Below are 20,287 nucleotides of genomic sequence, written 5' to 3' on the forward strand. Positions count from 1 at the left end.
ACAGCGCTGCTTACCGGAGGGTCCGCAGAGGGGCTCCTATTTCGGCGCCGGGCCCTGGGGATGATGTCCGGGCTTAGGCGCGCCGGAGGCCTAGTCCTCCGCGGCCGGCGCCCGTCCTGCGGTGCCTGCGATGGTGCTCCCGATGTCCCCTGGAGAAGGCTGTTAACGGATGCATTCAGCCAATCTGTCCCCTGGGAGCTGGCTGCCGTCCGGAGACGCTGGAGGATCGCTTCAACGTCCATTCTGGTAAGTGTGACAGAGATTCCTCACTTGTCACGCAGGCACCTAAAATGGATGCCTGCGTGAGGAGCGTGCCCCTTTTTATGTGCCCCCTCCCCACAGTCCCCTAGTTCCACCCCTTATTTTCAAAAAATGCCCCTAAAGCCACCCCTCAAGTTCCCAGTTAACCCCTTACCACCGTATCCCTTCTAACTGCTCCAGCTCCCCAGGTCCCACGTAACCCCGTCATGGCGGCCTCCCTTTACGTGCCGTGGGCCCCCAGTACGGCCTTTCTTGCTGCTAATTTTTGCTCGTGAATGTATACTGATAGGTGTATGATACGTGACACGTCGGATAATCTGATTAGATTCGGGAGTGCATTACCTGTTATGTTTACATGGTGTGTATAAGACTCAGGTTCCTTTACTCACATCTAGAAATGTCAGCATGCAGCGATCACAATGACTATTATTATCCTTTGATAACAACTGCCTTTTTCATTTAATTGTACGGTGCAGTGTACAACATATACAATTTGTAAAGCACAAAACACTGTTATTGTACTGCTCCAATTCTGCCTCCTGGTACTTTACATCCCCTGCTGCTAATTAGATTTTCTTACAATTTAGCGCCGTGTGAGGTGATGTCTCTTTAAAACAGCAAATAATTAGTATTATAAAAAAAAAATCAACAAGTCTAACAGTAAGCATACTGTAAAAAGGGAAATGTCTTCAATTTTACAAGCCTTCCAACTCTTTTCACTTTTGCCACCTAATCTGAGAGTAGCATAAAGTAGAGACAGAGACTCTGATTCCAGCAATGTGTCACTTGCCAGGCTGCTTGCTGTACTTTTGATTAAACCACTCTTTTATCATCAGGTTATCACTAGAGGACTAGTAAACCTGCTGCCATGTAATCCTCCATATTCATGAGCTCTGTATAGTCCTGCCACTACCACGGACTGGCAGCTTTCTGCCTATGCACAGTGTACGCAGAGAGCTGCCAATCAGTGATGTGGGCAGGGTTATACAGAGCTCCACCATTAGAGAACTGGTAGATTTTCAGGATGCTAAAAAAAATATCAAAACTGCTGCAAGCAGCCCAGTAAGTGACACATTGTTGGAATCAGAGTCTCTGCCCCTACATCATGTTGCTCTCAGATGGAGCAGCAAAAACCTGGTAGCAGATTCCCTTTAACTGTGCATGGCTTTCTTAAACGGGCGCATCCTGTGACTGGTTGGTAAACTGGCATAAAATTGCACCTCTGTAAATTAAGTAAATGATAAAATTATTTTTGGTTTGAAGAAGGCTGGATGGATTTTTTGGAAATGTGATGAAAACACCTTGATGAGTTTCTTGGCCATTAAACAAATAAATGTCAACGTAGAAGAAGCTTTTTAAAATTGCATAAAGTCATCATGAAACTCTAATGTAAACCATTATACCATGCCAACCTGTTTATATGTCCGCTCTGCCACGCACATCAGGAAGAAGAACATCCAGGTGAGACAGATGCGAAGCACCAGATTAATGAATGACAGAATGAAGAGGAGAGGTGTCGGGGGTCCGCCACAGAAGATTGCCAGGTACTCCTTGCTGGTCAGTGAAAATATCTGTTCCATGTCCCGTTGACATATATGGAAGAAAAAGGGAAAGGCGCCCAAAGCCAGAGTGACCACGTTCCCTAGCATTTGATATCCAACGCCATGCTCATAGGAGCTCACCTGCACATAACACAACAATCCATTACTCTGGAAAGAACAACTTATTACAGAAAACATCCTTGTTGCATGTTTTTCCCATAGCAATATAGCATTTAGCACTTGGCTTTAGTATATGTCTATAAGTCTATATGTTTCTCATAAATTCTCTAAAAAAATATGTAAGAAAATAATTTAATTTTGGACCTGATAGTCTGACATTGCAGTTTGGTGGTCTGGAGTTTCCGCACCACTCTGTCTACAATATAAGTCTGCCGTCACACATTGAGTATTTGGTCAGTATTTTACCTCAGTATTTGTAAGCCAAAACCAGGAGTGGGTGATAAATACAGAAGTGGTGCACATGTTTCTATTATACTTTTCCTCTATTTGTTCCAAATACTGAGGTAAAAAATACTGGCCAATTACTGCTAGTGTGACGGCAGCCTAAGACTGATAAGCTCTGCTCGCTCGGCCATCTGTCAGAGGGAAATAGGAAAGGCTCAGCTAAACTGGCGTAAATCCAGGGAACCTGCTGCAATGTACTGGTTGTGACCTGCTTCACCGTAACTGATGCCACCACACGCGGCAATTTCTGCATATAACATGTTAGTATGAGTTAGTATGGAGAGAGGATGGTATCTCCGGCTGTCATGTACACGCAGAACTCACTGATGATTCCTATGCATTTCTAAAATTTTGTACGCCGCCACCATGTGTTCTGTGCTGCACCATATTACAGAGGTGTCCTCCAATCTATAATATGACATCCTATGGAACACACCATTAGTTCTTTAGGATCCTTTATGAAAAACAATCCTAAGGCTAGGTTCACATTGCGTTAGGGCAGTCCGTTTAGCACATAGCGCTACGGACTGCGCTAACATAATGTCCCAAAAGGGATCACGTTTGCCGATCCCGCAAGCGCAGATACCCAATCTGCGCTAGCGAGGAACGGACCTCGGACCCCCGAACAGACCCCCAAAAATGGCATGCGCTAGTGATGCGCTAGAGATCCGTTAGCACATTGCCGTCAATGGGTGCGCTAACGGATCCGTTGCATGGCGTTAATTGCGACAATTTCGCCATGTAACGGAGTCTGCTAGCGTTAACCCATTAACGCAATGTGAACCTAGCCTTAGCAAAAAATATCACCGGGTGCCTTTATCTTAAATTGGAGGCATGCAGACTCAAATTCCTATAGGCCAATAGAAAAATATTAATATTTGAGAGTCCTCAGTTAATGGCTAACTAAGAGGATGGTAACCAATCGCAAGCTTTCGAGACTACTTTATCAGGTTTTTTTTTTTGCTTTTTTGTTTTTACAATTTTGGATTTTTTTCACCACTTAAATAAAGAAGAACCTATATATGTTTGGTGTCTACAAACTCGTAATGGCCTGGAGAATCACAAAGGCAGGTCAATTTTAACACTTAGTAAACATGGAAAAGTAAAAAACCCAATAAACAATTGTGGGATTGCACCCTTTTTGCAATTTAGCACACTTGGAATTCTTTTCCCGTCTTCCAGTATAAAATCAATAGTATAATTCAAAAGCACATCTTGTCCCTCAAGCTCTCACACAGCTATATTGAAGGAAAAATAAAAAAAAAAGTTATGGATCTGGGAAGAAGGGGATGCAAAAAACGAAAATGCAAAAATGGAAAATTGCAAGTTGGAAGTGAAAGTGTCAATATATATGTTAAAACCTGTTTGTAGTTAAATGCCCCAAAAGTCTGCTATAGGAATGGATATGTTTGTAGGAAGGAAGAAAAGAAGCTCAGTGCTTTGTCACACTCACCATGATAGCCACATAAATAACATTGTTCTCGGCAGCACACCGCCCTGTGTAAACATGACGAGCTGCTGAGAACATTGATTGTCTATGTACACAGAACAATAGTTTTATTGATAGTTACTGTGCATCAAAGGGCTTCAGCCTGTCTAAAGAGTCTAATAAACGACTGCCAATTGGCAAACATGTAGCTGAAAGGTGACCATTTAACAGCTTCCATTGGCTAATGTAAACCTGCTCTTAGGGTATGTGCGCAAAGGAATGAACATATACATTTCTATATACAAACACTTTGCTGATCATGTGTTCACTGATTTGTATGATCGTATTGTGCTCAATAAATATCATTGTTATTGACTGGCAAATCACATGTTTATAAAAGGCAATGTGCTGTCGAGAATTATGATTTGTTTGCCGGCTTACAAATCATCGCACCCAATGAATGAGCATTATTGGGAATGTACACTGTATAATTATTGTAAAGGAGCGGTGTAAACAGGACATCAATTACCTGAAGAGTGAGCAAAACACTCGTTCATCATGAGAAATGATCTTCTGGTTTGCACAACCGATCAGCATTGTCGGCAGCACATTGTTGTACGTAAGGTGCCAAGAACAATGTGATCCTAGGCGGACAGTATGATCTATTACACTTCTGAAGTGAGGTGCTGTCACGCCGTAAGCGGCGTTAAAGGGGCAGGACGGCGTACTGGGACCCGTACCTGTCCCTACCACTTTAATGGGGCCCTGGCTTTCCCTTATCTCGGGGGTACCTATGATGGTTAGGAGGCCCGAGCCGCCAGCGTATCCCTGTCTCCTGTGCAGGCCCTATTAGTGGCCCCATCTCCCCCCCAGGGAGGAGGACTGCACCAGTGTATAACACAACAATAAACAGGGTATACAGACAAGGTAACTAAAAGTCTCAAACTCACCAAATACTCACACAACCACAAAGGGTACACATAGAAGGGAAGAGAAGGAGAAAACTAGGAAGGAAAACAGGTTTAACAAGCAACCAAAACCGTAGACACCAATCTCTGTAATAAACCTCCAAGCTCCAAATATCACTCTCCTCCAACCTCCAAGCCAGGCAGCAGAACTGATCACTGACAGTAGCTGTAGTCAAGGCTGGGTCTATATAGAGGAGGAGATTACAAAAACCTACTTCGGCTGAGAGACCCAGCTCACAGCAACTTAGCAAATAAGGTTAACTCCTGCACTGCTGGCAAAAAGTAGCCAGGTCAAAATACAGGAGAAGAGCTTCTGTTCACTGTGTGTGAACGAGGCCCAGAGCGCTGCAGTTCTCTGGAACCTCTTTGTCGCAGTAGCCCCGTGACAGGTGCACACAACCGCCAAGCAGCCAAAATGTGGGTACTGGGTAGCCCATCGGTGGTATTTTATTGCCATTAGTCAGAAGGTGAAAATGGACCCTATAGTAAGGCTGGTAGCTGTGTAAATGTCCCTTTAGGGACGTTGAGTTCCCATTTTTATAAATGATAGGATTTCTACTTTACAGACTGTATTTCCTGTATTACAGACTGATGACTCCTCACTGATCGCTCTGTATTTCTACCATTTCCATACTTGCTATACAAATACGGATCTTATAGAGAGCAGCTGCTGTTAGACATGATAGGTAAATTAATTAATAGGAATCCTAATGGCATGTACATGAAGGAGGAAGATAAGTCCAGGGAATTGAGGAGCCATGCATTTCATTAACGTGATAATTACTGCTTTAACCTTTTCCCTGCACACTTCACAATGTCTCACATATCCAGTTAGAATGTCAGGAAAGATTCTTTGAAGGTCAGAACAACAATGAAAATGATGAATATATAACAAAGGCATATGGTCCTAAAACCCAGTGAAAAGTTTTACTAAAGGAGGTTCATTGCCTGCACAACATGTTGAGCTCAATATAAACCTGTAATTGAAGGGGTGGTCCTCCTTCAAGGCCTTAGGGAGGCAAGAAACGAGAAGATTTTCCCCAGCTTTCCTGGGTCCAGGTCTGATTTTCACTGCTCTTCTGGTATTTGTTAATCTGCTGCTTTGAAAGAGGACAACGCCTTTAAGAACTAGTCCTTAAATTTTTTTGCTATCTAGAAAATTATGACATATCATTAGGATATGCCTCAAAATTATTATTTGCAAGGGAATGATCCTGTCTGATCTTTGAAACGAAAGGATCTTATTTCAGTTCCCAGTAGAGCAGATGACCGGGAGCACTAACATTTAAAATCATTGGCACTGACTGACAGCCAGTTCAGCCGGTTCAGCAATGCATCAGTACAGGACCAGATGTCAGTCAGTACAGAGGCGCCGTTACAGCCACCCCTCACTATGTAACAAGTAGTGACTGAAGCTGCATCTGCAACACGCCTATGACTGAAAGCCAGAGGCTGCTGGGAAGAATAAAGTTCATTTTCTCTCAGCAGTTGGGCTATCAATGAGGCAGACTCATGGCTTTAGAATGCTATTAACCTGCATATTAACCCCAAATCTGCTGGTTAATAGCATTTTTTGACATGACTGGTTCCCTTTAATGTCCACACTTTCCTTTCATTGTCACAATCCAGGAGCCAAATTTGTTTCTGTAGACCTTGCGTTTTGTAGGATGAGTTGTATTTGCTAGTGGCACAATTTTGGGGTACATGCAACCTAATGTCTAACTTGTATTAATTCTTTATGGGAGAAATAGAAAACACCATTTCTGCACTTTTTGACTTATATAATTTAAAGGGAACCTGTCAGCAGATTTTGCCGCTATAAGATGCAGCCACTGCTTTTGAGGGCTTATCTACAGCATTCTATAATGCTGTAGATAAGCTCCGGTCTGACCTGCAAGTGAAGAAAATTAAGTTACATTATACTCACACAGGGGCGGTCCTGTGCTATCCGGTTCGATGTGTGTCGCAGGTCCGGGTCCGGCACCCCCCATCTTCTTGCGACGCCCCCTCCTGCTTCTTTATCGCTCCCCGGCATCAGCGTTCCTGCGCAGGCATACTTTTCTGCCCTGTTGAGGGCAGAGCAAAGTACTGCAGTGTGCAGGCGTTGGGCCTCTCTGGCCTTTCCCAGAGCCTGCGATTTGACACATCAGTTTTTTGCAGTCAGTCACAATCCGTCACAGATTGTGAAAAACTGATGCAACGGATTCGTTTTTTCAACAGATCCGACCAGTGGATCTGGCTTATTGGTTCCTAAATAAATAGGAGCATGCTCAGTTAAAAGAAACGGATTCCGTCACCAGATTCCGTCACAGGCTTCCATTCGAGCAAACGATGGACGGTGACGAATCTGTCGCTGTCCGATTTTTCGACGTTCACAAAAAAGTTACTTTGTCTGTTGTCTCCGGCCGCCTGACAAACAATTTTTGACAGATCTGGTGAATGTCGGATGAAATGTGAGGCCATCTGTCGCAATCCGTCGCTAATACAAGTCTATGAGAAAAAAATGGATCTGGCAGCATCAGTCGCCGGATTCGTTTTTTTCAAAATAGGACTGATAGCAAAAAACTGATGTGTGAAAGGGGCCTTAGAGGTAAAGTTGTGGAGAAAAGTAAAGCAAGGTTAGGTTATAAAAAATAGCCCAAGCTCTGAACATCTCATGGATCACTGTTTAATCCATCATCCAAAAATGGAAGGCGTACGGCACAAGTGTAAACCTACCAAGACATGACCATCCACCTAAACTATAAACATAAGGATGAATGACCTCGGGGAGATCAAAACATCCAACACCGCGGAGACACCATCACGTGTTTCTCAACGCAGTGATCCAGAACACTGCTCCCATCCCTTATGGGAAATATGCAAATGCATGTAGAAAAGCTGCGGGACACCATCACGTGTTTCTCAATACAAGCAATAAATAGCCAGGTCTTTCATCGGGAAGGAACAACCACGGGAAGGGCAACATCCTTTTTGGATGCTGCCCTTCCCGTGGTTGTTCCTTCCCGGTGAAAGACCTGGCTATTTATTGCTTGTGATGAGAAACACGTGTTGGTGTCTCCGCGGCTTTTCTGCATGCATCCACCTAAACTGACATCTCAACGAAGGAGAGCACAAACTTGGAAATCAGCCAAGAGGTTCATGGTTATTCAGGAGTAGCTGCAGAGATCCCCAGCTCAGGTAGGAAATCTGTCCTCAGGACAAGTATATCAGTTGTGTACTCCACAAATCTGGCCGTTATGGGAGAGTGGAAAACCATTTTTTTTAAAGCAAGCCATAACAAGTCACATTTGCAGTATGAAAAAAGCCACATGGGCGTCACAGATAGCATGTGGAAGAAGGTGCTCTGGTCAGATGAGACAAAAGTATAAGGCCGGGTTCACATTGCGTTAACAGCAGCCCGTTCAATACATACGTTAACGGGCTGCTGTTAACGCAAGTGCCGATGTGTCATCACACTAGCGCAGATAGAGCTAGCAGATGCTCTATCTGCGCTAGAGGTGAAGGACCCAAAAACGCTGCAGCCCGCGTCCCAGGGTCCGTCACTCAATGATGTCACATCGCTAGCGCATGCCCATTGTGGGTGTGCGCTAGCGATGCATCCGACATAGGACATAATGGCGGCGTTAACGGACTGTGCTACACCACGTTATGCCGCGGTGTAACGTAGTTCGTCTAACGGATGCCACAGATGCAGTGTGAATACAGGCTAACTTTTTAGGCTAAATGCAAAACGTTATGTGTGACAGAAAACTAACACTGCACATCACCCTGAAAACACCTTCCCCACCATCAAACATGGTGGTGGCAGCATTATGCTTTTCTTTAGCAGGGACAGAGAATCTGGTCAGAGTTGATGGGAAGATGGGTGGAGCTAAATATAGGGCAATCCTGGAGGAAAACCTGTTAGAAGCTGCTAAAGATTTGAGACTGGGGAGTCAGTTCACCTTCTGGCAGGACAATGACCCAAAACATACTGCCAGATCTACAATGGAATAGTTTAGATCAGGAATGAGAAACCTTTATTCTGCTAATGGCCATTTGGATATTTATACCATTCTTCAAGGGGCCGTACAAACTGAGCACTAATTCTGCCCACAAAGTATGTCTTGATGCCATCACTGGTGACAGTACGTGATATTTCATTGCATACGCCTCAGCGTTCAGTAGCGCGGGTGTGTTCACACAGCGTGAAGAAATGAATGGGCCAGCGGCCATCAAAATACAGCTGCCGGCCCAAGTACTGTGCTCCCAGGAAACTGCCTGGGGACTGGATTAAAGGTCATGCAGGCCATGTGCCTGAGGTTTCCCACCCCTGGTTTAATTCAAAGCATATTCATGTGGTTGAATGGCCCAGTCAAAGTACAGACCTAAATCCTGCTGAGAATCTCTAGCCAAACTTGAAAATTGCTGTTCACAGATGTTCTTCATCCAATCTAACTGAGCTAGAGTTAAAGGAAAATGGATGAAAATTTCAGCCTACAGATGTTCAAAGCTAGTAGATACATACTCCAAAAGACCTGCAGCTGTAACTGCAGTGAAAGGTGCTCCTACAAAGTATTGACTCAGGGGGACTGTATACAACTACACAAAAACCAAGAGAAAGAAAAAAGCAGCAAATAGTCCGGAATAATGCAAAAAATACAAAAAACTTTATTAATAATCACAACAGGTAAAAACATAACGGGGGGATATAACGATCCCCATACTACACATAGCATGCACAAGAAATGGGCAGGTGGTAGGTGCCAGTAGTATAAAGCTTATACACACTACTACCCTGTGGATACAATCCACCAAGCAATATAGGTACTGCAAAAGTAGCCAAAAATATCTACATATATTGAGACTCATATGATACAAGTAATAGGGCCAATGCATAATACCACATATACATACCGGGTAGAGCGCAAAGATAACGAGTATCGGAAGGCACCACACACCTGTCCCCCCCGACGCGCGTTTCGGCTACTGCCTTTTTCCCCTTGAAAAAGGCAGTAGCCGAAACGCGCGTCGGGGGGACAGGTGTGTGGTGCCTAGTTGGACCTAGGTGTGTCACTAGTTGGACCACACTTGGAATACTGTGCACAGTTCTGGTCTCCGGTGTGTAAGAAAGACATAGCTGAACTAGAGCGGGTGCAGAGAAGAGCGACCAAGGTTATTAGAGGACTGGGGGGTCTGCAATACCAAGATAGGTTATTACACTTGGGGCTATTTAGTGGAAAAACGAAGACTAAGGGGTGATCTTATGTTAATGTATAAATATATGAGGGGACAGTACATAGACCTTTTTGATGATCTTTTTAATCATAGACCTGAGACAGGGACAAGGGGGCATCCTCTACGTCTGGAGGAAAGAAGGTTTAGGCATAATAACAGGCGCGGGTTCTTTACTGTAAGAGCAGTGAGACTATGGAACTCTGTCATATGATGTTGTAATGAGTGATTCGTTACTTAAATTTAAGAGGGGACTGGATGCCTTTCTTGAAAAGTATAATGTTACAGGGTATATATAATAGATTCCTTGATAGGGCGTTGATCCAGGGAACTAGTCTGATTGCCGTATGTGGAGTTGGGAAGGAATTTTTTTTCCCCAAGGTGGAGCTTACTCTTACCACATGGTTTTTTTTTGCCTTTCTCTGGATCAACATGTTAGGGCATGTTAGGTTAGGCTATGGGTTGAACTAGATGGACTTAAAGTAACTATGTTACTACCGGTATGTTACTATGTAAATATTTCGAAAACCATGTATCATTTCCTTTATGCTTCACAAATACTTGCTACTTTGTGTTGGTATATCACATAAAAGCCAAATAAAATACATTTAAGTTTGTGGGTGTAACATGAAAAAATGTGGAAAAGTTCATGGAGTATGAATACTTTTTCAAGGCACAGTCTGTGTCTTTTTTTGGAGCGCTTGTTTGCTTTTTTTAGATTATGGTTTATTCAGAAATGTTTAATTTTTTTTTTAGTTTAATTTTTTTGTATTTTAAACATTTTCTTAAAGACTGGGAATGTGGTGAAGGAAATAAAATGTAAAATAAATCATTTCCTAAAATATTATGCGAACATTTCTTAAAGTAGCCTAAACTAGGCCGACTCCTAACAGACCTAAGAGAGGAAATATCTAACAGGATTAAATGTCAGAAATTGTGTAAAACTGTTTTAAATAATGTACCTGGTGTATGTGTAAACCTAAGCTGTCAACTGTACTTGCAGGTTATATACTAAGGTTTCCACATTATGGTAGATTGCAGTAATTGAACATGGAATAATTTATCAAACCCTTACTTGTTTCACGATGATCCCGCTGATATCCAGTACCGACATATCCGCCTTCTTACACTCATTCTTCTCCCATATGATTGCACTAACTCTCTCAGATGTCGGACTTGTGCCTTGCAGCCAAAATAAGTGGTTCTACAGAACAAACATAAGATGCCAAAAGTTAGCCTATATTTAAAAGAAAAAAACAGGCCTCCAACCCTTTCAATCCGTGGAACCAGCATACTTAAAGGGACACTGCCACCTGAATTTGGAGGGAACAATCTTCAGCCATGGAGGCGGGGTTTTTGGGTGTTTGATTCACCCTTTCCTTACCCGCTGGCTGCATGCTGGCTGCAATATTGGATTGAAGTTCATTCTCTGTCCTCCGTAGTACATGCCTGCATGAGGCAATCTTGCCTTGCGCAGGCGTGTACTATGGAGGACAGAGAATGAACTTCAATCCAATATTGCAGCCAGCATGCAGCCAGCGGGTAAGGAAAGGGTGAATCAAACACCCAAAAACCCCGCCTCCATGGCTGAAGATTGTTCCCTCCAAATTCAGGTGACAGTGTCCCTTTAAAGAGAATCTGGCACCATGTTTTTGCTACCTCAACTGAGAGCAGCATACTAAAGAGACAGAGACCCTGATTACTGCGATGTATCACTTACTTTGCTGGAAGGTGCAATTTTGATAAAATGACTGTATAATCTGCTGCAGGTTTAGTAGTTCTCTGAATGCTGAGCTCTGCATAACTCGACCCAAACCACTGATTGGCCATTTACTGTGTATAGGCAGAAAGCTGCCAATTAGTGGTAGAGCAGGATTATACAGCGCTCACAAGAATATTGAGGACTACATGGCAGCAGGTTTAATAGTTCTCTAGTGATAAAATAACTGTTTTATCAGCAAGAGATTATCAAAACTATGGCAAAAAGCCCAGTAAGTGACACACCACTGGAATCAGGCCCTCTGTCTTTACATTATACTGCTCTCAGATTAGATGACAAAAACCTGGAGAGAGATTTCCTTTAAGTGTCTTTTCTGATGATTTAATGCATCTAATGACATTCTATTGGCAGCGGACTAGCGTCTCCACTACAGAAATTAACATGCTGTGGCTTGTAAACCCGCACTGCGGGTGAGTTTACACAGCCTTAAATTTCTATAAGTCCCATCCACTGTGCTTGTAATGTAGAGCGAAGCGCAGGTGAACTGCATCCTAAACGCTGATATTCCTGATTGTGGGCACATACTCTTAGGAACAAATAATGGATGTTTTCCATTTTGCGTCTGTTTTGTGCTTCATTTTTATCTTGACGTATAAACAGAGGTTTGCATAGTATTAACGTGGTTTTCTATCTTACTTTTGTATCCGCATCTTCTTAATAAAAATAATAAATTGAGCTGAAGTTATCCCTGATGCACCATCTCTGCGCTCCCCCACATCCTATTGGTCTTTTTTTACGCCATTAAGGCGATTATAGCATGTGACTGCTGCAGCCAATCACTCAGCTTATTAGTCTTGTGCAGAATACATTGATCTGGGGAACACCTGTATTTAGCCCTGAACGTCTCCACACACTTCAGATAATAGTTAAGACCACCATACACATTAGACTAAATATGGCCAAAACTACGTGCTGTAGTTAAGGTTTTTATAGCATATGACTGCTGCAGCCAATCACTCAGCTTATTAGTTTTATGCAGAATACATTGATCTATGGAAACCCTTGAAAGTCTCTACACACTTCAGATAATAGTTAAGACCGCCATACACGTTAGACGAAATATGGCCAAAACTACGTACTATAGTTAAGGAAATTATAGCATGTGACTGCTGCAGCCAATTGCTCAGCTTATTAGTCTAAGCAGAATACAATGATCTGGAGAACCCCTGTATTGAGCCCTGAAAGTCTCCACACACGTCAGATAATAGGTAAGACCACCATACACAGACTATATATGGCCAAATCAGCCGATATTAACAGGTTCCACTGAAAGTATAATGTGTATGGGGGCCTCTGACTGATGATTTACTGGGGAGGTAAGGATCCAGCATGTCCGACTTCGGGCTTTAGTCAATTTCTTGTTTAGCAGACAGACATTCAGGCAGCTGTATTTTTTGCCCAGCACACTAACCCTATAATATTTTAGTATCAAGTGTGATAAATTAAAGGGAATCTGTCAGTGCGATGATCCCTCCTAAGCCATCTATATTAGCATGTACATCATAGGAAGCTGAATGAAATGATACCTTGATATCCGCGATCTGATGTTTTATTCCACGGAAATCCATGTTATACAGTGGGGAAAATAAGTATTTGATCCCTTGCTGATTTTGTAAGTTTGACCACTGACAAAGAGATGAACAGTCTATAATTTTAAGGGCAGGTTAATTTTAACATTGAGAGATTGAATATCAAAAATAAAATCCAGAAAATCATATTGTAGAAATTATATAAATGTATTTGCATTTTTCAGTGAGAAATAAGTATTTGATCCCTTTGGCAAACAAGACTTAATACTTGGTGGCAAAACCCTTGTTGGCAAGCACAGCAGTCAGACAGTTTTTGTAGTTGATGAGGTGGTTTGTGCACATGTCAGGAGGAATTTTGGTCCACTCCTCTTTGCAGATCATTTCTAAATCATTAAGATTTTCAGGCTGTCACTTGGCAACTCGGAGCTTCAACTCCTTCTATAAGTTTTCTATGGGATTAAGGTCTGGAGACTGGCTAAGCCACTCCATGACCTTGATGTGCTTCTTTTTGAGCCACTCCTTTGTTGCATTGGCTGTACGTTTTGGATCATTGCCTTGCTAGAAGATCCAGCCAAGACCCATTTTTAATGTCCTGGTAGAGGGAAGGAGATTGTCACTCCGAATTTTACTGTACATGGCTCCATCCATCTTCTCATTGATGCGGCAAAGTGGTCCTGTGCCCTTAGCAGAGAAACACCCCCAAAACATAATGTTTCCACATCCATGCTTGACAGTAGGAACGGTGTTCTTTCAGTCATAGGCTGCATTTCACTTCCTCCAAACATGGCGAGTTGAGTTAATGCCAAAGACCTCAATTTTTGTCTCATCTGACCACAGCACCTTCTTTCAATCACTCAGATAATCATCCAGGTGTTCATTGGCAAACTTCAGGGTGGGCCTGCACATGTGCCTTCTTGAGCATTGCGGCACTGCAGGTTTTTAAACCTTTAAGGCGTAATGTGTTACCAATGGTTTTCTTGGTGACTGTGGTACCAGCTGCTTTGAGATCATTAACAACTTCCCCCAATGTAGTTTTAGGCTGATCTCTCACCTTCCTCTTGATCAAGGATACCCCAGGAGGTGAGATTTTGCATGGTGCCCCAGATCGATGTTGATTGACAGTGATTTTGTATTTCTTCAATTTTCTTACTATTGCACCAACAGTTGTCTCCTTCTCACCCAGCATCTCACTTATGGTTTTGTAGCCCATTCCAGCTTTGTGCAGGTCTATGACCTTGTCCCTGACATCCTTAGAAAGCTCTTTGATCTTGCCCATGTTGTAGAGGTTAGAGTCTGACTGATTGATTGAGTCTGTGGACATGCGTCTTTTATAAAGGTGACAATGTAAGACAGCTGTCTTTAATGCAGGTAACGAGTTGATTAGGAGCGTCTAACTGGTCTGTAGGAGCCAGAACTCTTAATGGTTGGTAGGGGATCAAATACTTACTGTATTCCTCACTGCAAAATGCAAATAAATTTATATAATTTATACAATGTGATTTTCTAGATTTTATTTTTGATATTCTATCTCTCAATGTTAAAATTAACCTACCCTTAAAATTGTTCATGTCTTTGTCAGTGGGCAAACTTACAAAATCAGCAAGGGATAGAATACTTATTTCCCCCACTGTATGTAACTGAGCTGTTCCAGGACTATGGGCCGGACACTGATCTGCAAGAGAATCTGCCTCCAGAGATTAATTTAAATAAAAGGGTGAGTTACCAGTGTGATACATGTAACTAACACAGAACAGGAGAATAAAAATTTGTCTTCTTACAAACACATTTTTTGCAGCTCTATGAGCTCTGCTGTATTGCAACAATTTTGCAGCCCTGTCTGTGTGAGATGGAAGCTGAAACACTGAGAATAACCTTCAGATGTGTCAGTTATAATCACACACAGCTCTGCAGTGAGATCCAGAAAGCAGAGAGCGGGTGTTACACATCAAACTGATAACGGCCCCTTTTATTTAAAATAAGCTCTGGAGGCAGATTCTCTCAAATTGCAATGAGTCTGAGGTGGGACAATATGAAGAATGGGTATCATGGGTTGGGACCTGAGACTCCCACCAATTTCACTCTTAGTAGTGCACAGCTCAGGAGACAGGATTATGATTTTCTATTTACCACATCCATTTTGCACTGTGTTCATGTTGTCCTGTCTCCTGAGCTGGGGTATTCTAGGAGGTCTTTCCTTAGCGACTTGTGGGGGGTCTCAGAGCCGGGTGACCCACCAATACAGTCAGAATAGGCATAAACATAAAAAATATCTGAAAAGTTTAGATACTCTCTAAAGTGGATGTTTCAAGTTTGGAAGTTATTACCTTGGGGAATAACTTCCCAATCGCTGGGGGTCTGACCACCGTGGTGTTCACCGACCTGTCACCGGTGTGTCAGAGGCTGCAGACAGTTGCACGGCATCTGGCTGCAGAAGGTCTCTGCGGTTGGCTTTGCATACACCTTCCTAGTCCTTCTGACTTTTGTACCCAGTGGAAACCTCCCCCTGGCTCTAATTGACACACCTGGACTGGGTGTTCATCAAGCAATACCATCAGGGAGGCATCTGATTGGACAAGGTCCCTAAAAATACAGCCAATGTCATTCAGGGCAGCATGGTTGCTCAGTGGATTGCACTGTAGCCTTGCTAGGGTCCCAGGTTCAAATCCCACCAAGGACAACATCTGTAAGAAGTTTGTATGCAGGGCGGCCACCAGAAATTTTGAGGCCCCATACTGGCAAAATTTTCAGGGGCACCTTGAGACTCTGCCCAGGATCCACCCCAACTCCACCTTCAATCTTCCACAGTCCCACCACCCACTCATAGAAAAACTCCACATCTGCACCATGCCCTCACCAATCACACATTATCAGTTCCCATCTAACATCATATAACATACATAGCCAGCAGCCTTTGTTTTGGCGCAACGATTATTTTTAAGCCGCCACCATGATAAGTAGACTATTGGCCAGGCCCTACTCTACTCTAACCTATGAAATATTTGTTAAAAATATCCAATACTCTTTTTAGGTATATCTTAATTTATGTTTCTTTAACCCCCTGGTGACAGAGCCAATTTTGTACTTAATGACTAAGCCAATTTTTACAATTCTGACCACTGTCAATGTATGTGGTTATAACTCTGGAACGCTTTAACGGATTCCGCTGATTTTGAGACTTTTTTGTGACATATTTTACTTCAAGATAGTGGTAAAATTTTGTCAATATGACTTGGGTTTATTTATGAAAAAAAAGGGAAATTTTACAAATTTTGAAAATGTTGCAATTTTCAAACTTTTAACTTTCATGTCCTTAAATCAGAGAGTCGTGTCACACAAAATAGTTAATGACTAACATTTCCCACATGTCTACCTTACATCAGAACAATTTTGGAAACATATTTTTTTTTTAGTACGTCATAAGGGTTAAAAGTTGACCAGTGATTTCTCATTTTTCCAACAAAATTTACAAAGCCATTTTTTTTAGGGACCACCTCACATTTGAAGTGACTTTGAGGGGCCTATATAATAGAAAATACACAAAAATGACACCTTTCTAAAAACTGCACCCCTCAAGATGCTCAAAACCATTCAATAAGTTTATTAACCCTTCGAGTGCTTCACAGGAATTATTGGAATGTGGAAAGAAAAATGAACATTTTTCTTTTTTCGCAAAAAATTTACTTTGGACGCAAACTTTTTATTTTCACAAGGGTATCAACAAAAAATGGACCACAAAATTTGTAGTGAAATTTCTCCTGAGTACGTCGATACCCCATATAGGGAAGTAGAGCCACTGTTTGGGCGCATTGCAGGGCTCAGAAGGGAGGGAGCACCATTTGACTTTTGAATTAAAAAATGGCTGGAATCAATGGAGGGTGCCATGTCACGTTTGGAGACCCCCTGATGTACCTAACAGTGGAAATCCCCTAATTCTATCCCCAACCCTAACACAGCTCTAACCCCAACCCTAGCACAGCCCTAACCAAACCCTAACCCCTATACACCCCTAACCCTAATCCCAACCCTAACCACAGCCTTAACCCAACACAACCCTAACCCTATCACCACCCAACACCACAACTGTAACCCCAACACACCCCTAACCCTAATCCCAACCCTAACCACAGCCATAACCCAGCACAACCCTAACCCCAACATCACCCAACACCAACACCACAACCGTAACCCCAACACAACCCTTACCCCAACAGTAGCCCCAACCACAACCCTAACCCTAGCTTTAACCTTAAGCCCAATCCTTACCCTTGCCCTAACCCTAACCCCAACCCTAACCCTATCTGCAAATAATGGAAAAAAACACATTTTTTATTTTATTATTTTTACTTAACTAAGGGGGTAACAAAGGGAAGTTTGATTTATATAATTTTTTATTTTGACCACTGTGATAGGGCAGGTGTCATCTGAGGTGCCCAGCGTTGTTCTGGTGTATGACAGTGACATCATACATCAGCGAGATGCACGCTAATGTCAGCTGCCGACCTGTGATTGGCTAGTGCCTGTTAACTATTGCCATGCAGGAGGAATCTCCCGCACAGCAACAGATTTTAACTGATTGTGTGTCTGAGGACTCATGATCAGTTACTGAAGTGGCAGGATCCTGCCGCTGGGGTCCGATGAACCCAATGCGGACCCCCTCTGCTCATCAGGCCCTATAGGCCAGTAAGACAGTAATGCGCTGATAGCGACCCAGTTTGTATGTTCTTTCCATGTTTCTGTGGGTTTTTTCCGGTTTCCTTGCACATTGTAAAGACATACTGAAAGGAAATTTAGATTGTGAGCCCCAATGGGGACCGTGATGATAATGTATGTTTAGCGCTATCATATTCCAAGTGCTTTATAAGCAAAGCATAATAAATAAACAAATAAATAATAATCTTCAGTGAAAAGAAGGACAAGGAGTCCTGGAAGTGATATGGCACCACAGAGCACTGATCTTAACATAATTGAGTCTACAGTTGTGCTCAAAAGTTTACATACCCCAGCAGAATTTTTGCCCTCTTGGCCTTTTTTCAGAGAATATGAATGATAGCATATTGTCAAACTACTGTGTTTTCACTTTTTAAATCATGACAACTCAAAACATCCAAAATGACCCTGATCAAAAGTTCACATACCCCATTTCTTAATACCGTGTATTGCCCCCTCTAGCATCAATGACAGCTTAAAGTCTTTTGTGGTAGTTGTGGATAAAGTTCTTTATTTTTTCAGATGGTAAAGCTGCCCAGTCTTCTTGGCAAAAAACCTCCATTCCTGTAAATTCCTGGGCTGTCTAGCATGAACTACACGCTTGAGATCTCCCCAGAGTGGCTCAATGATAATGAGATCAGGAGACTGAGATGGCCACTCCAGAACCTTCATTTTGTTCTGATGTAGCCAATAACAGGTCGACTTGGCCTTGTGGTTTGGATCGTTGTCATGCTGGAATGTTCAAATACATCCCATGTGCAGCTTCTGGGCTGATGAGTGCAAATTTGCCTCCAGCATTTGCTGACCAAGTTTCCTGTGCCTTTGTAGCTCACAAATACCCAAAACATCAGCGATCCACCACCATGCTTTACAGTAAGAATGGTGTTCCTTTCATCATAGGCCTTGTTGACCTCTCTCCAAATGTAAATGTATGGTTGTGGAAAAAAAGTAAAATTTTGGGCTCATCACTCCAAATTACCTTGTTCCAGAAGTTTTGAGGCTTGTCTCTGTGCTGTTTTGTGTATTGTAGAGATACTTTGTGGCATTTCTGCAGCAATGGCTTTCTTCTGGCGACTCGACCATGCAGCCCATTTTTCCTTCAAGTGTCTCCTTATTGTCCATCTTGAAACAGTCACACTGCTAGTGTTCAGAGAATCCTGTATGTCAGCTAATGTTATTTGTGGGTTTTTCTTCGCATCCCGAAAAATTTTCCCGATAGATGTGTATGACATTTTTATTGGTCTACCTGACCGTGGTTTTGTTTTTACAGAGCCCCTAATATTACAATTGTTAATCACAGTTTGAACGCTGCTGACTGGCATTATCAATTCTTTGGATATCTTTTTGTACCCTTTCCTGTTTTATACAGTTCAGCGATTTTCCGTAGATCCGTTAACAATTCTTTTGCTTTTCCCATGACTCACAATCCAGAAACATCAGTGGCTGGATGAAAGGTGCAAGAGTCTGTCTGAATCCCATAAACTTACTCCTTTTTTATGCACACACACACTGATTACAAGCAAACGGGTCACAGGTGAGGATGTTATCTTTAGTAGCCATTCAAACCCATTTGTGTCAACTTCTGTGCATATTATCAGGTCAAAATCACCATTTGATCAGTGTCATTTGGATGTTTTGGGTTGTCATTATTATTTAAAAAGAGAAAACACAGTAGTTTGACAATAAATGGCTTCACCCAACCACTAACCATGAGTGTAGAAAAACTTTTGGAGTTATCATCATTCATATTTTCTGAAAAAAGGCCAAGAATCAAAAATGCTACGGGGGTATGTAAACTTTTGAGCACAACTGTATATGAGATAATAGTTAGACAGAAGGATTTGCTCAAGTCTACATCCACAGAAGATCTGTCTTTACTTTTCTGTCTTGAACAAACTCAGTGACAAGTTCCTTCAAAAACTGTGTGCGAGTGTACCTAGAAGAATTGATTCTCCTTTGAAGGCAAAAGGTGCAAAGGGTTACAACAAATATTGATTTCACTTAGTTTTCTCTTTTGTGCATTCATTTTGCATTTTGTGAATTGATAAAAATAATCTATTTAAGGGGTTGTCCGAAGAAAATAAGTTCCCATATATCCACAAGGTAGGTGAAAATTTGTTAATCAGTGAGGTCTGACCAATATGATCTGCACCGAACCACATAACGTGCAACTTTTATTTTGGCAAAAAATGATTAAAAAATTAGTCAATATTAAAACCAAATACCCCAGGTAATATCTACAAAAAGATAGATATATTGCACATAATGATAAGAAACAAAAGAAAAAAAAGAAAAAGGAGAGGAGGACCAATCTTGTACTGTCAGTGTGACAGAAAAAGAATATATTATTATAATTTGTTAATGGTAAAATGTGCCAGAAGTGTGAGTAT

At 42.2% G+C, this 20,287-nt stretch overlaps 1 protein-coding gene across 7 annotated transcripts in view; it reads right to left on the reverse strand.

The window, feature by feature from the left end:
- The window catches only part of PHTF1 (putative homeodomain transcription factor 1), a 322,067-nt gene that overhangs the window by 71,774 nt on the left and 230,006 nt on the right, over positions 1-20,287 (reverse strand). For 6 of the 7 annotated variants that reach the window (XM_069761762.1, XM_069761758.1, XM_069761763.1 and 3 more), the window contains 2 exons: positions 10,957-11,085; positions 1,674-1,943 (listed from right to left, as the gene is read on the reverse strand). In XM_069761762.1, the coding sequence (XP_069617863.1) occupies positions 1,674-1,943; positions 10,957-11,085 (399 nt within the window). The remainder of the gene's footprint in view (positions 1-1,673; positions 1,944-10,956; positions 11,086-20,287) is intronic. The other variant, XM_069761764.1, reaches the window with a different exon arrangement.

The sequence above is a fragment of the Ranitomeya imitator genome, chromosome 3 (assembly GCF_032444005.1).
Source record: "Ranitomeya imitator isolate aRanImi1 chromosome 3, aRanImi1.pri, whole genome shotgun sequence".
In the NCBI taxonomy this organism is placed as follows: domain Eukaryota; kingdom Metazoa; phylum Chordata; class Amphibia; order Anura; family Dendrobatidae; genus Ranitomeya; species Ranitomeya imitator.